The sequence below is a fragment of the Etheostoma spectabile genome, chromosome 6, assembly GCF_008692095.1.
Source record: "Etheostoma spectabile isolate EspeVRDwgs_2016 chromosome 6, UIUC_Espe_1.0, whole genome shotgun sequence".
Lineage (NCBI taxonomy): Eukaryota > Metazoa > Chordata > Actinopteri > Perciformes > Percidae > Etheostoma > Etheostoma spectabile.
In genome coordinates this window covers 26,481,725-26,494,306 of record NC_045738.1, presented here as the reverse complement: position 1 = coordinate 26,494,306, position 12,582 = coordinate 26,481,725, and the positions used below count along the sequence as shown (strand labels likewise).

The following is a 12,582-nucleotide window of genomic DNA, read 5'->3' as shown; positions in this document are numbered from 1 at the left end:
GGCTCGGGAAAGGGAAGTTTGGGCTCTCCTGCTGGAGCTGCTGCCCCCGCGACCCGATACCGGATAAGAGGACAACGATGGATGGATGGATGGATGGATGGATGGTGTTTGTCTGTTTATGTGACTACTCTTATTCTGTGTATTTCTATACACTAGAAGGACCAGTCTGGTCCATGTCAGGGTCGGAGCTCAGGACCAGTATGTGACGGTGCTGCTTACAGCCATCTCACTGTGCGGATTACTTCAGACTGTTGCACGTTGAATTATTGTGATTGGCTCCCATAAACTACACTTGTTTAAGCACACACACACACACACACACACGATCAGAGACAGTTTAGAACTGAGCCGCCCTAGCTTGGAGTAGCTTCCTGTCTCTGTGTCCCCGTCCAAGCTTCTTTAGGAGACTAGCAGCAGGTCCTGAGTGGATTGATTCCAACGGGAGAAGTAAAAGTGAACACAGATTTTGAGCAATCCTTTCGGCCCATAGTCACCAAAGTAAATACTGGAGCCATTCTTCACGAGCCACAACATTTCAACACTAAAATGCAATTATCAGACGGACACATCAGGAGAAAATTAACTTTGTTCCCAACCTATTTGTGTCTAAGGAACAAACTCGCGGGATCTGGCAACATAGATAACGTTCGTGAACAAAATAAATCTTCCTAATGCTAAATATGGCTTTTAGGACTGTAAATATGTAATGTTAGCAAAGGAGGCCACGCCCATTTAGATCACAGGACGTGTGTACTGTTTGATATCATTGGTGCAGTGTGTACACATATATATGTGTGTATATATGAATATTACCACTAATAGAATGCTTTGGCTCTTACACTGTACACTACTACAGTTAGTTGAAGTTGAGCTTTATGAGTCAAATAAGAACTTCTTTTGTTCTTACTGTTACCTCCCTTGGATATTTTACTCTGAGAAAACATCAAATTGATGTTCTTTTTTAACTATTGGATTTTACAAAGCATATTAACCTCAAACTGTGTTCATGTGTGACAGCTAAGACTCTCACTCAACTCTTATTGTAAACTTTAGTTTCTTAAAGTTTCTTTCTTGGACCGTCTCCCTGTTGCTCTCGTCTCACGCACATTCATGAAGTGTCAGCTTTGGTACAAATAGGAACATTTGGGTGAAGTTGAAACATTTTCAACACTTTGATGCATCTTGATCTCAGTCCCCACTTGCTTAGATCTTCAATATCACTTTGTAAGCAGTCATGCTGATAAGTCCTAACTTTTAGATCGAGGCTCCATGTCCCTGTTTTCCAAGGACTGTCCCACTGAGTGTGTTGACATGGACACTAGTATCCTGGTTCTTCATGCCCCTGTACACAAGATACTACAGTACTCAGGTTTCTGATCGGGTGTGTGCAGCTGTCTTTTGGAGTGCTGCAGGTTTCTGAAATCTGTCTGCTGATGATGATGATGATTATGTTTAAATGTGCAGGGCAACACAACCAGGATACTCCAAAAACCCTATCATAGCCAGTATACCTATGTATATATATATATATGCCAATATACACTCAGTGACATAGAAGAATCTTTCTCTATTCAACACAATATGTAGGGGGCTCGTGGTATTGTTAGTCTGTGATTTAAGTGAGAACTTCAGAAGCAATGACAATTTGTGAATTAATGTGTGTGTGTGTGTGTGTGTGTGTGTGTGTGTGTGTGTGTGTGTGTGTGTGTGTGTGTGTGTGTGTGTGTGAGAGAAACGTGGCTGTTGTGTACTAATTCTGTCAGATGGGATTGTGCAAACATGAAGATAAAGTGCTGATGTTTTTTGTAGAAATAGTAGTTACTGCAGTACTGCTACATGCAGCAAAGGTTTGCGTGTCAAAACCGAACCTGCGGCCGCTGTGGTAAGGACTAAGCCTTCATATATAGGGTGCACGCTCAACCAGGTGAGCTATCCAGTCCATGTAGTTTTTACACCTCCCTTTCTAGTTCAAGTAAAAGTTCTAAACGTATAGAGTTTTAGCAGCCTTGGAGTAAAGTATAGGATCTCAGCAACACTGTTTGATTACTACATACTACTCTCTGGTAGCACTGATTCATTTTATTGGACTCGTTGTCACTCAGTCTCGGAGCTCGTCCGACTTGGACTTGTCTCTGACTTAAGTATTGACTAGAGTCGTGTTGAAATAGATTTGTAGTAAAGAGACCCTTGTTCGACTCTGATGGACTCTGGTACGAGCCCAGCTGGCTCCATATGGTTTTTCTTCATCAGCCACTTGTTGTGAGCAGGAAGCATTAGTTTGTGGCGGTGCTGTCACCCTAAATATTGTTACATCATCGTGCATCAACACAGTGCTGATGGAGAGATGAAGAAACAATGAGACATACTGAGCAGGCATCTGATTGGAGTCAGGAAGGATAGGAGCGAGGGATGAGAGGTGGATGAATAGAAGAGAGAGAATTAGATTCCGAGGTAGAGAGGTTTGAGAAAGCAGGACGGATGATGAAGGAAAGGGGGAGGAGAGAGCGGCTGGTAGGGTAGGTTGGGTTGCTAGGGGAGAGGATGTCAGACTGCTGCTGCTGAGAGCCAGCCTGCCATTGGAAGCTCCTTGCTTAGCAGGAGAGAGGCGGAAGAGGAGAGGGAGAAGTAGCTAATGAGTATTGTAGGCTGGTTGCTGAGACAGCACTGGGTTTATTTATAGAGTGCTGGCCAGCCAGCCCTTAGATACCAACAACGAATCAGCTGACAGAGAAAGAGGGGGCCCCGACCAATGGCAGTGCAGGAAGGGGGGGTGCCAGATTGAGGAAGTGCTGTGAGTGCCTCTCAGTCTCTTAAAGAGACGGTGCAGATTTCTCAGTACTAGGCAGATATTCTCTCTCTCTCTCTCTCTCTCTCTCTCTCTCTCTCTCTCTCTAGCAGTGTCAGATCTGTAAGCAGGCCAGGACCCAGAGCACCACGACAGGCCCAGGGACGCTGATTGGATTACTTTCTCTACCTTATTATCACACAACACAACTACACAAGTACACACAAGCTGTTCAATGCTGCTGAGGGGTTTTTAACTTCCCCATATATAACCTCATCTAGCCACAGAACTCTATTTAAAATCTTTTGGAAAAAGAGTACAGAATAGGAGAACTGTCTTCACAGTGTATGCTAGATAACAGTGCTGAGGAACCTATAATTACAAAAGTTATTCTTACATGTTCACTGGAAATGTCTGCCCTGAATTTTAGTGATATAAAAATAGACCTGATTCTGCAGCCTGACATCTCTCTGACTTTGACTGGTATAGAGAACAGCAGTTGTGTTCTCAGAGCACAGGAGCTCAGCATTACAAACCGGGGATCCCTGTTTATGTAAAGCCCTGGTTGGCCATCCCATGGCCTTTTCCCAGACACCAGTATAGCCTGGTTCTTTGCTCTGACCTGCAGTATTGTCACCCTCTCCATGCTGGACTAGTCTGTGTCTAAACTGATTGGTTCAACACCTGGTCGTGCAAGTGACTAGAGAAAAAGCAGCTTTTCTAAAAGCCTGGTCATGACAGGTCATCACAATAAAAGATTTACACACACATATAGATTCTATACTGGGATGACATTTCTGCCTTCAGCTGGTTGGTGACATTGGTTTTACATAAGTAGGTCCAACATTGATTCTTGGTGCTGATATTGCATTTACACAAAACGATTGGGAAGTTACTATTATACAGAGTTTTACAGACGTCAAAAGGGATTCTTTTCCACATGAATTTGTGATCAAGAGCAGGGAAAGCATAGGAGAAGCAAAAGAATGATTTGATCTTTGATTTTTTTGGGGGGCTTTTTTGGAAACTTCCTCTGCGGAGGCCATCAGTAAGTCCAGAGATTAAGATTCAGATCCGGAACCTAAAACTCTAGACCAGCAGAAGCTCAACACCTATGCATAGCAAATAATGGGAATAAAATGTTGGCTAGCTACAACTAGGATGAAATCAGTTCTCTCTAATGAACATAGTTGTATGATTTTCAATTTTGTTGTTGATATTTGTCACCTGACAGAAGAGAGACACCGCACTGTTACAGTACTGCACTGGTTACCTATTTGAAGAGAGCCCGTCAAATACTAGGAACAGCCATCACTCCTCAGTCCAGCAGCTGAGCCACTTCCTGTCCCTTGTAAATCCAGTAAACTGAGCTGTATTTTTACCCACAGATGTCTTGGGTTGGTAGCTAGCTCCCTTGCTATGCTTAGCATAGCTGACAAGACCAGAATAATATAACATTAACTTCACTCCAACAGTTAGCTTAGCATCCGCTCACCTGCTCTTGACCCATGATGATCACAAGAAGTACTCGGGGTGCACGTAACAGCTATGCTCCACCACCATTTGCTGCAACTGATGCAGCACACTGATTGGTTATTACAGACTAATATCTCTTTGGTGGGTGTGTAGGTGTCTGACAGGATGAGACTGACTGATGGAACTCAACAGCCCTTATATTGTTGTGCTGACCCCTGCTGGAGCTTCTGCAGTGTGTCCGGCTGTGTCGGCCCATTTCTCAGTCTATTGAGCAAGAAGTCGGTAAAGAGTTCTTTGGCTGTTGTCTTACTGATTCACTAATTTAGTGCAGATTTTTTGACCTCAGCAATTGTTCTTTTAAATTCATTAGCAAAACACCACAAGTTGACCCAGCCAGAGCAAAGCAAAAACTTTGCAGTGCCAGATGTAATTTTATCATCAAATGATAAAGTCTTAAATTCCAGGTATATGCCTCTTTGCAATCTCTTTTTTTAAGTTACAGTAATTCTGCCATGTTTGTATTGGAGGAGAGATGTGTTGAGTCAAAACAAGCGCACCTAATTTCTCCCTAAAGGGCATCCACAAATGACAAGTGTGCGTTGCTCCATGTGACTAAGTGTGCCCAGGAAGAGGGGCAGGACCCTGATGTGAAGAAGTCTAACTTGTGGGAGACAGTGGAGGAAAGAAAAGGAACAGAATGTGTCAGAGAAAGCCAGAGATGGAGAGGTAGAACAGATATATTTATCCAAAAAGTCTCTGTTGGTAGCATACAAAGTTGTGCAGGCTGCTGCGTGGAACCAGATTCACAGACAATGATTCACGAAGATCCTTTGAAGGCAAAATGTTGGACACCAATTGAAACGTATCAAAAGGGCCAGCAAAACATGAGCAGACAATCTGTTCTCTTTCTCTAAAGTTACCCAGCTAACCCTCCTGAACAAGACATTTTTAGGAGACCAAAACGTTCCAGTGAACTTTGCTGAAAGGAGAACACGCAGTTAGAGGGTCAAAGTTTGAGATGAAAACACAGATACCACCCAGGAACAAGTTGAGGTCTCTTTGAATGTCCCCCGTGTTAGCATAGTTAGCATTGCTAATCCTCTGTCCTGATTGACAGGTCCAAAGCATCCCCTGTTTTATCCTCTATTTTAAAATAAATGGAAGCATCATTTACTTTATGGACATCATGCTGTATTGAAGAAGACTTGAACCTAAAGACTGAGACTATAAACCTATTATGAAAATGTTTACTGAGATAATAAATCCAGAGAGAAGTTATCTCATAGACTTCTATAGAAACAGACTTCTGTTTGGAGCCAGTGGAGTCTCCCCCTGCTGGAAGGTAGAGAGAATGCAGCTTTAAGGAGTCTCCCCCTGCTGGAAGGTAGAGAGAATGCAGCTTTAAGGAGTCTCCCCCTGCAGGAAGTTAGAGAAAATACAGCTTTAAGGAACTCCTGCTGGAAGTAGAGAGAATGCAGCTTAAGGAGTCTCCCCTGCAGGAAGTTGAGAAAATACAGCTTTAAGGTCCCCTGCAGGAAGGTAGAGAGAATGCAGTTTAAGGAGTTCCCCTGCAGGAAGGTAGAGAGAATGCAGCTTTAAGGAGTCTCCCCCTGCTGGAAGGTAGAGAGAATGCAGCTTTAAGGAGTCTCCCCCTGCTGGAAGGTAGAGAGAATGCAGCTTTAAGGAGCTTCAGCCTTGGCTTCACTTCTCATACCTGGAAGCTTCGTCCATTATTTTTACAGTCTATGTTTATAAGCTGCTTTAAGGAGATCACAAGCATATATCAGTAGTCTATATGTTGGCTAATAGTAACAGGAGATGTCAGTACAGAAATGTCAAAGGTATGTTTGAGTTCATTTAGAAACAGTGTGTCACTGTCATGTTTATTTTTACACTGTCAAATATTTTGCTCCGTACATATCACATAGCAGCTCTTTAGTGAGCACATGTAGGAGACCCTGATCACACGTGTTTATGTTGATAAATTAGTATAAGCTTCACCAATACTGGTTGGTATTATATATATATATATATATATATAGTTGGCCTCTAGCTTGAAATAAATCGGTTAGGCTCACTTGCATATAAACTGCAAAAAGTGTGTTCAACATGTTTGGTGTGTTTTGGGAGCCATGTTGTCCCATAGATGGAGGCTGAGAAACAGATTAGATTGTTGGGGTATCCCTCTCTAATCATCTCTCTCTCTCTCTCTCTCTCTCTCTCTCTCTCCAGGTGTAAGCAGCTCAGGATGTCCGCCCACCTCCTCCTCCTCCTCCTCCTCCTCCTCCTCCTCCTCCACTGCCCAGGGCTTCTTCCTCGCTGAGCCAGCCATGACCAGCCAGCACACACATACACACCCCTCCTTCAGCTCCATCCACTCCATGGCCGAGCAGCAGCAGGTAACACACACACACACACACACACACACACACACACACACACACACACACACACACACACACTCAGTCCTTCAGCAGTCATGCCACACACACACGCCTTTGGTGTACTATAAAACTCCTGTCAGAGTTAATGATTGTGTTGGACTTCTTTCTTCTCAATTATCTACTCTAGTTTTTCCAACGTTTTAGACTCAGATATTGTGATAATAATATGATGTCAAATTGCATGTTTATTTTACTGAAAATTAAAAAAAAAAAAATTGAGGAAAGCTCAGCAAACAATCTCTTAAAGCTCTCAGGGATAACCAAATAAATCGGTCATGGCTCTCGGCACCACAGGCGGCTGCTACCCACTGTCCACCTTGTATCGCCTCATCCATCGCTCGCGACAGGCCGAGGTCTCTTGTGCTGATTATACAGCCCGGTGTAAAGCCGAGGCACATAATAGGCGCTTGCATTGGAACCAAGGCAACGCTAGCCCACACTAGCAGCTAGCCTTTAGCCAAGGCTAAAGAGTCAGTTTGGCTTCACCAAAATCACACAATAACCCAAAGCTAACTAAGTGATGGAGGCAGCGGTAGAGCAGCAACTTCCGTATTCTGCCAGATAAAATGAGAGCAGAGTTGAAAATATTCTAAAATGTATTGTACACTTAAAGGGATTCTTTGCTGATTTTAAACCAGCTGTGTGTCTTGGCAGTGTGTGCAGATCAACGGCTTCCCTGCGTAGCACCGTCTGTCAGTTTGTTAGTCTAACGAGTTGTGTAAAGGAACTTAGAAATCATAGTTGTTTATGTTATTGCGGCTATGACACAACTAGTATAACAAGTTATGGTAACTAATATCATAAATGTTGTTTATTGTCCCAGACCGGACAATCGGACTCTGAAGCGGATGCTGATCAGTGTGTCCCAGTAAATAAATCCTAATGACATGCGCTCCTCACCGCTGCCACCTGCCTTGGCAGCAGGAGAGAACTGTAGAGAAACGTAAAGCATGACGAATTGGCCATTCAGAGCTCAGTTCAAGTGCTTTGCATGTTCTCTAGGAAATACACTTTATTTCTTTTGAACCAACGTGAGAATCAGTTCTGTACGTCCAATAGAAAGGTGCAGTGAGGGCTCAGCTAGGCCTGCACAATATGTCGTTTTTTATCGCCATCACGACACCAACTGGCGGAAAAAAACATCGCAAAAGGCTGTGACATATTGCAAAAGACACTCAGGGATTTTTTAATGTTATTTGAATGAAAATATTAGCAGTTTAAAATGTAACTGTCATTCTTCTTTTAGTTGTGCCTTTTACTGTAGATTAATTTCAATGTTCCATTAGTTCAATAAAAGAAAGTCGGAAATGACTTATTACTTGTTATTACTTTTACTTATAATTACTTTATCTGTTTTAATTCAACAAGTAGTTTGTTGTATTTAAGCAGAATAGTGAATGCAACAAAACAAAGAACTCTTTAATACAGCATCTGTTGATTTATTCCAAGTAATATTGCGATATTCAACAACACTGCGCAGCCCCATGTTCACTCCCTCCCCAACTGGACCCCGTTAAGGAGCACCTGCAGCTGGAGGTACAGCTGGACCAGTCAGAGTTTGTGTGTGTGTGTGTGTGTGTGTGTGTGTGTGTGTGTGTGTGTGTGTGTGTGTGTCCAATTTATGGAGCTGCTGGAGCACCTCACATCCAGGTAGAACCAGTTCTCTAGTACCAGCTCTTGTCTACTCGGCCCGACTTGGCCACGCTGCCCCCCCTCAGCTCGCCTGGAACCTCTAAACTAAATAAAGTAGCTGTTAGCAGGTACCAGGGACCTGGAAAACCAAAAGAGGCGAGTAGAGGCGAGGCGAGCAGGTACCATGCAGTGGAAAAACGCCAAAAGATAATCCACGAGTCATGGGAATCGGCTAATCCTGTTAACATGTGATCTGTGGAGCTGGAGGAGGCTGATGACAGGGTTCCCCAGGTGTTCTGTGGGCGGGGCTGCAGGAGTGCTGAGCGCAGGGTTACGTTGATTTGAAGTATAATGTAGTGTATCCAACCTAAATGTGTATTCATTTTAATCTGCACAGACCAGAGTTTCCGGTAGTCATGTGACATGTAAGGTTTGAATGAGTGGGAAATTCATTCTGACCGGAGACAATTAAAAGTTTTGGTCCTCACAATTATTTTTTAGTCAGTGACAGAAACTCAGGCACAGACTCTGCTGGTGCAAAGGTGAACTGCATGATGGGAGTTTAAATATAAACGCATGTCTTTAATGTCCCAGCCCTGTTTAAAGCCTACACACCTGTCTGTCTGTGGCCAGGTATACACACACACACCCCCCCACTTTCTTGTTTGATGTATGAAGTGTTGCTGTTGTCTGTAGGTGCTGTCTGATATGACCATACTCCAGCGGAGGATCCCCCCTAGTTTCAGAGACCCTGCCAGCGCCCCTCTGAGGAAACTCTCTGTTGACCTCATCAAAACTTACAAGCACATCAATGAGGTATGACACACACACACCACACACACACACACACACACACACACACACACACACACACACACACAAGAGGCCCAGTTCAGACCAAAGATTTGTGACGAGACAAAACTGTTTGAGAACGTCCTAGGTAAAGTTTAGGCGGTCTGAACCGGCCCGTCTCAGCTCGACTCAACAGCTGATGATGTGGCTGCAACTCAGCTGTTTTATAACGTAAGAGACGTCACCTGTTTCAACAGCCAATCAGCTCATAGCAATGTCAGCTGGTCAAGTCAGTTCCAAAATGCCAGCTGGTGGAAAGGGCAGCGGGTTGGACGAAGCCTCAACCAGCGAGCCAGAGAGAGACTGATGAGAGGGAGCAGTTAGAACAAAGCAGAGAATCAGAGAAATAAAACTGCTGTTTTCTCCGTTTCATCTCTAATAGAAATGCAGATGTAGCAAGTATCTCACTATCCTCATTCATATTTCAAGATGCTACAAACGATATCCAGCTACATGTTGGAATGGAAGCCCAGAGAGTGGTTTCTATGGAGATGATACACCGTCTCGTCTCATTGGGGGAAACTGGCAGCTTTCAGAACGCTGCAAGGAGGTCTGAACTGGACTCTAGGCTGTTGCCGGGACAACCACCAAGGGTTTATTACTTTGGGGTTTGCTGTTTGAGGGTGGAGGCAGGGGTGTATAGAAGCTGCATAGTATCAGCAGTTGTCTTCCTGAAGGGATCAGGTTTGTCTCAGCACTCTCAGCTGGACTAACCAGCCCCGCTGTGCTTCCCTTCACAGGTGTACTATACTAAGAAGAAGCGACGGGCCCAGCAGGTCCCCCCAGAGGACAGCACCACCAAGAAAGAGAGGAAAGTCTACAATGATGGCTATGACGACGACAACTATGACTACATTGTCAAAAATGGAGAAAAGTGGCTGGACCGCTATGAGATAGACTCGCTGATCGGGAAAGGCTCCTTCGGACAGGTACGGTCGACAAACTAAACCCACATTTATTGCTAGTTTATTAAATCGTCGATTGGCAGAAAAATCATTGCCAGCTATTTTGATAATCGCTTAATCGTTCTTTTTTCATGCAAAAATGACAGAAATGCTGTTTTCAGCCTCTTAAATATAGATTACATATAGAGTTTTGGACAAGACATTTGAAGACAATGAGAAACTGGGATGGACCTTTTTCACTGTTTTCTGACATTTTATAAACAGTCGATTAATCTGTTAATCATCCAAATTATCAGCAGATTAATTGATAATGAAATTATTGGTCCATTTAAGCTGTTGTCACCACTGGGGCATTAAGAACCAACCCTCTCAGATGTCTTCTTCAAACTTAAAAATGTCTGATCAAACCAAGCCTGTTTGCAGAAAAGGCACCAAGTTGCAGCCAGTAACAAGTCTGTTCCTCACTCAACACACATCCTATACATGAGAGGACAAAGGGAAGCAAGGTGCTGGCAGCCCGGGACATCAGGCTCCAGTCCCTGTCAGGGCCGCCTGCCGGACTCAATACTCTCTAGGCACCAAACGAATTGCCTGAGTATCGAAAAATGCCTCGTCATTCAATACCTAAGGAGTAAATCTCATCAGCTTCAGTGAGCCAATCAGCACGCAGCATGCTTCTACCAAGATCTAATAATGTCTGTGATTGGCTGTCTAACGTCACACGTCGTAGAGACACGCAGGAAAAAAAGATTAAAGGATTTGTGTCGTTATGTTGCAATTCCTATTTGTTTTAAAAATTGGTATCAAAAAGAGTATCATTTAGGAACTGGTATCAAAGTCCTGGTACTGGGACACTCAGCATATGTTCCTATCATGGCATGGAGAGCACAGTGTGTTGATGTGTGTCCACAGGTGGTGAAGGCCTACGACCACCATGAGCAGGAATGGGTTGCCATTAAGATCATCAAGAACAAAAAGGCATTTCTAAACCAGGCACAGATTGAACTACGCCTGCTGGAGCTCATGAACAAGCATGACACTGAGATGAAATATTACATAGGTAAGAAGGACAGCAGACACACACACACACACACACACACACACACACACACTATACCACACGGGCTGTCTTCATACAGGGACGTGTTGGCACAGGTTTGTTGTCCTTGCACAGCGTCATGGACGTCCTGGGCAGATTGGTCAAACATAGAGGGATCCAAAGTGTTCACAGTGTCAATTCTCCCAGTGTTGTGTGTGTGTGAAGTCACATGAAGTCATGGAGATGGCTCAGTCTGCATCTACGTACTTAGTGGGATGACATGTGAGCCATCTCTATGACAACTAAGAAACTTCCCTCCACAGATGAAGACTGTAAGATGCTTTATAACGCTCCAGATAAAAGGGATTAAGGGACCTTGAGCTGTTAAAATGCTTTTCTGTCAGGCGAACACACACACACTATGAGAATAGGACATAAAAAATGATTTTAATATTGTCCTGGCTCACCTGACTGTTGATGTCCTAACCTTCCTCCTTGTCTCCCATCTGTCTCCGTGTCTGTCTGTCGATCTGTCTCTGTGCAGTCCACCTGAAGCGTCACTTTATGTTTAGGAACCATCTCTGTTTGGTGTTTGAGTTATTGAGCTACAACCTGTACGATCTGCTGAGGAACACCAACTTCAGAGGAGTGTCCCTCAACCTCACCAGGAAGTTTGCACAGCAGCTGTGTACAGGTGGGTGCATGCACACACTCGTGTGTCTGCAGCTTGTCCCTGTCTGCCCCCAAGTGGACAGAAGAAAACGGATGAATGCAGCTTTAAAGCATCATTAGGGAAGGAATACTGTAGGTCAAATGCCATTCAGTGAGACAAAGGACATCACTGAATAACTCTGTTTTTGCTGCTCAAATTTACAAGAAACATGTAACATATACTGTACCTACAGCTGTAACATTTCCAAATGTTGCTGTACAATTAATTCACTCTGTAATAATTGTCAATAACAATATAATTGTCTCTTTCAGTCAAATTTCAAAACAGAGTTCTGAATGAACTAAACAAGTTCTGAATGAATTCCAGGATCCATCTTTTGGTGTTATGACTGTCATGTGACCCAGATAATGTCATAAGACTTTTTTTTTAACTGTACACCTCCCCCACATGAGACAATTATGTATTAATTGTTACAGGCCTCCATATAGTACATTATCTTAAAATAGGTTAGATGTAACTGTTGTACAGTCACATTCAGCCCCAGATGTGGCCAGGGAAGAAGGTGGTCCTGATGACACAAATAACAATGATGTCTTTTTTCTTGTCCACAGCGTTATTATTTCTGGCCACTCCAGAGCTGTCAATCATCCACTGCGACCTGAAACCAGAGAACATCCTGCTGTGCAACCCTAAGAGATCTGCCATCAAGATAGTCGACTTTGGCTCCTCCTGCCAGCTCGGACAGAGGGTGAGAGACACACACACACACACACACA

The 12,582-nt window shown here is 43.7% G+C and overlaps 1 protein-coding gene and 1 long non-coding RNA gene across 4 annotated transcripts in view; both read left to right on the top strand.

Moving 5' to 3' along the window:
- dyrk1b (dual-specificity tyrosine-(Y)-phosphorylation regulated kinase 1B) overlaps positions 1-12,582 on the top strand; it is a 47,626-nt gene that overhangs the window by 28,380 nt on the left and 6,664 nt on the right. For all 3 annotated transcript variants that reach the window (XM_032517710.1, XM_032517711.1, XM_032517709.1), the window contains exons 2-7: positions 6,494-6,660; positions 9,034-9,153; positions 9,930-10,118; positions 11,007-11,154; positions 11,678-11,827; positions 12,418-12,554. In XM_032517710.1, the coding sequence (XP_032373601.1) occupies positions 6,592-6,660; positions 9,034-9,153; positions 9,930-10,118; positions 11,007-11,154; positions 11,678-11,827; positions 12,418-12,554 (813 nt within the window). In that variant the 5' untranslated portion in view covers positions 6,494-6,591. The remainder of the gene's footprint in view (positions 1-6,493; positions 6,661-9,033; positions 9,154-9,929; positions 10,119-11,006; positions 11,155-11,677; positions 11,828-12,417; positions 12,555-12,582) is intronic.
- Positions 5,582-5,997, top strand: LOC116690639 (uncharacterized). The gene is made up of 2 exons (XR_004332323.1): positions 5,582-5,645; positions 5,840-5,997. It is a non-coding gene; the product is annotated as an uncharacterized LOC116690639 (long non-coding RNA).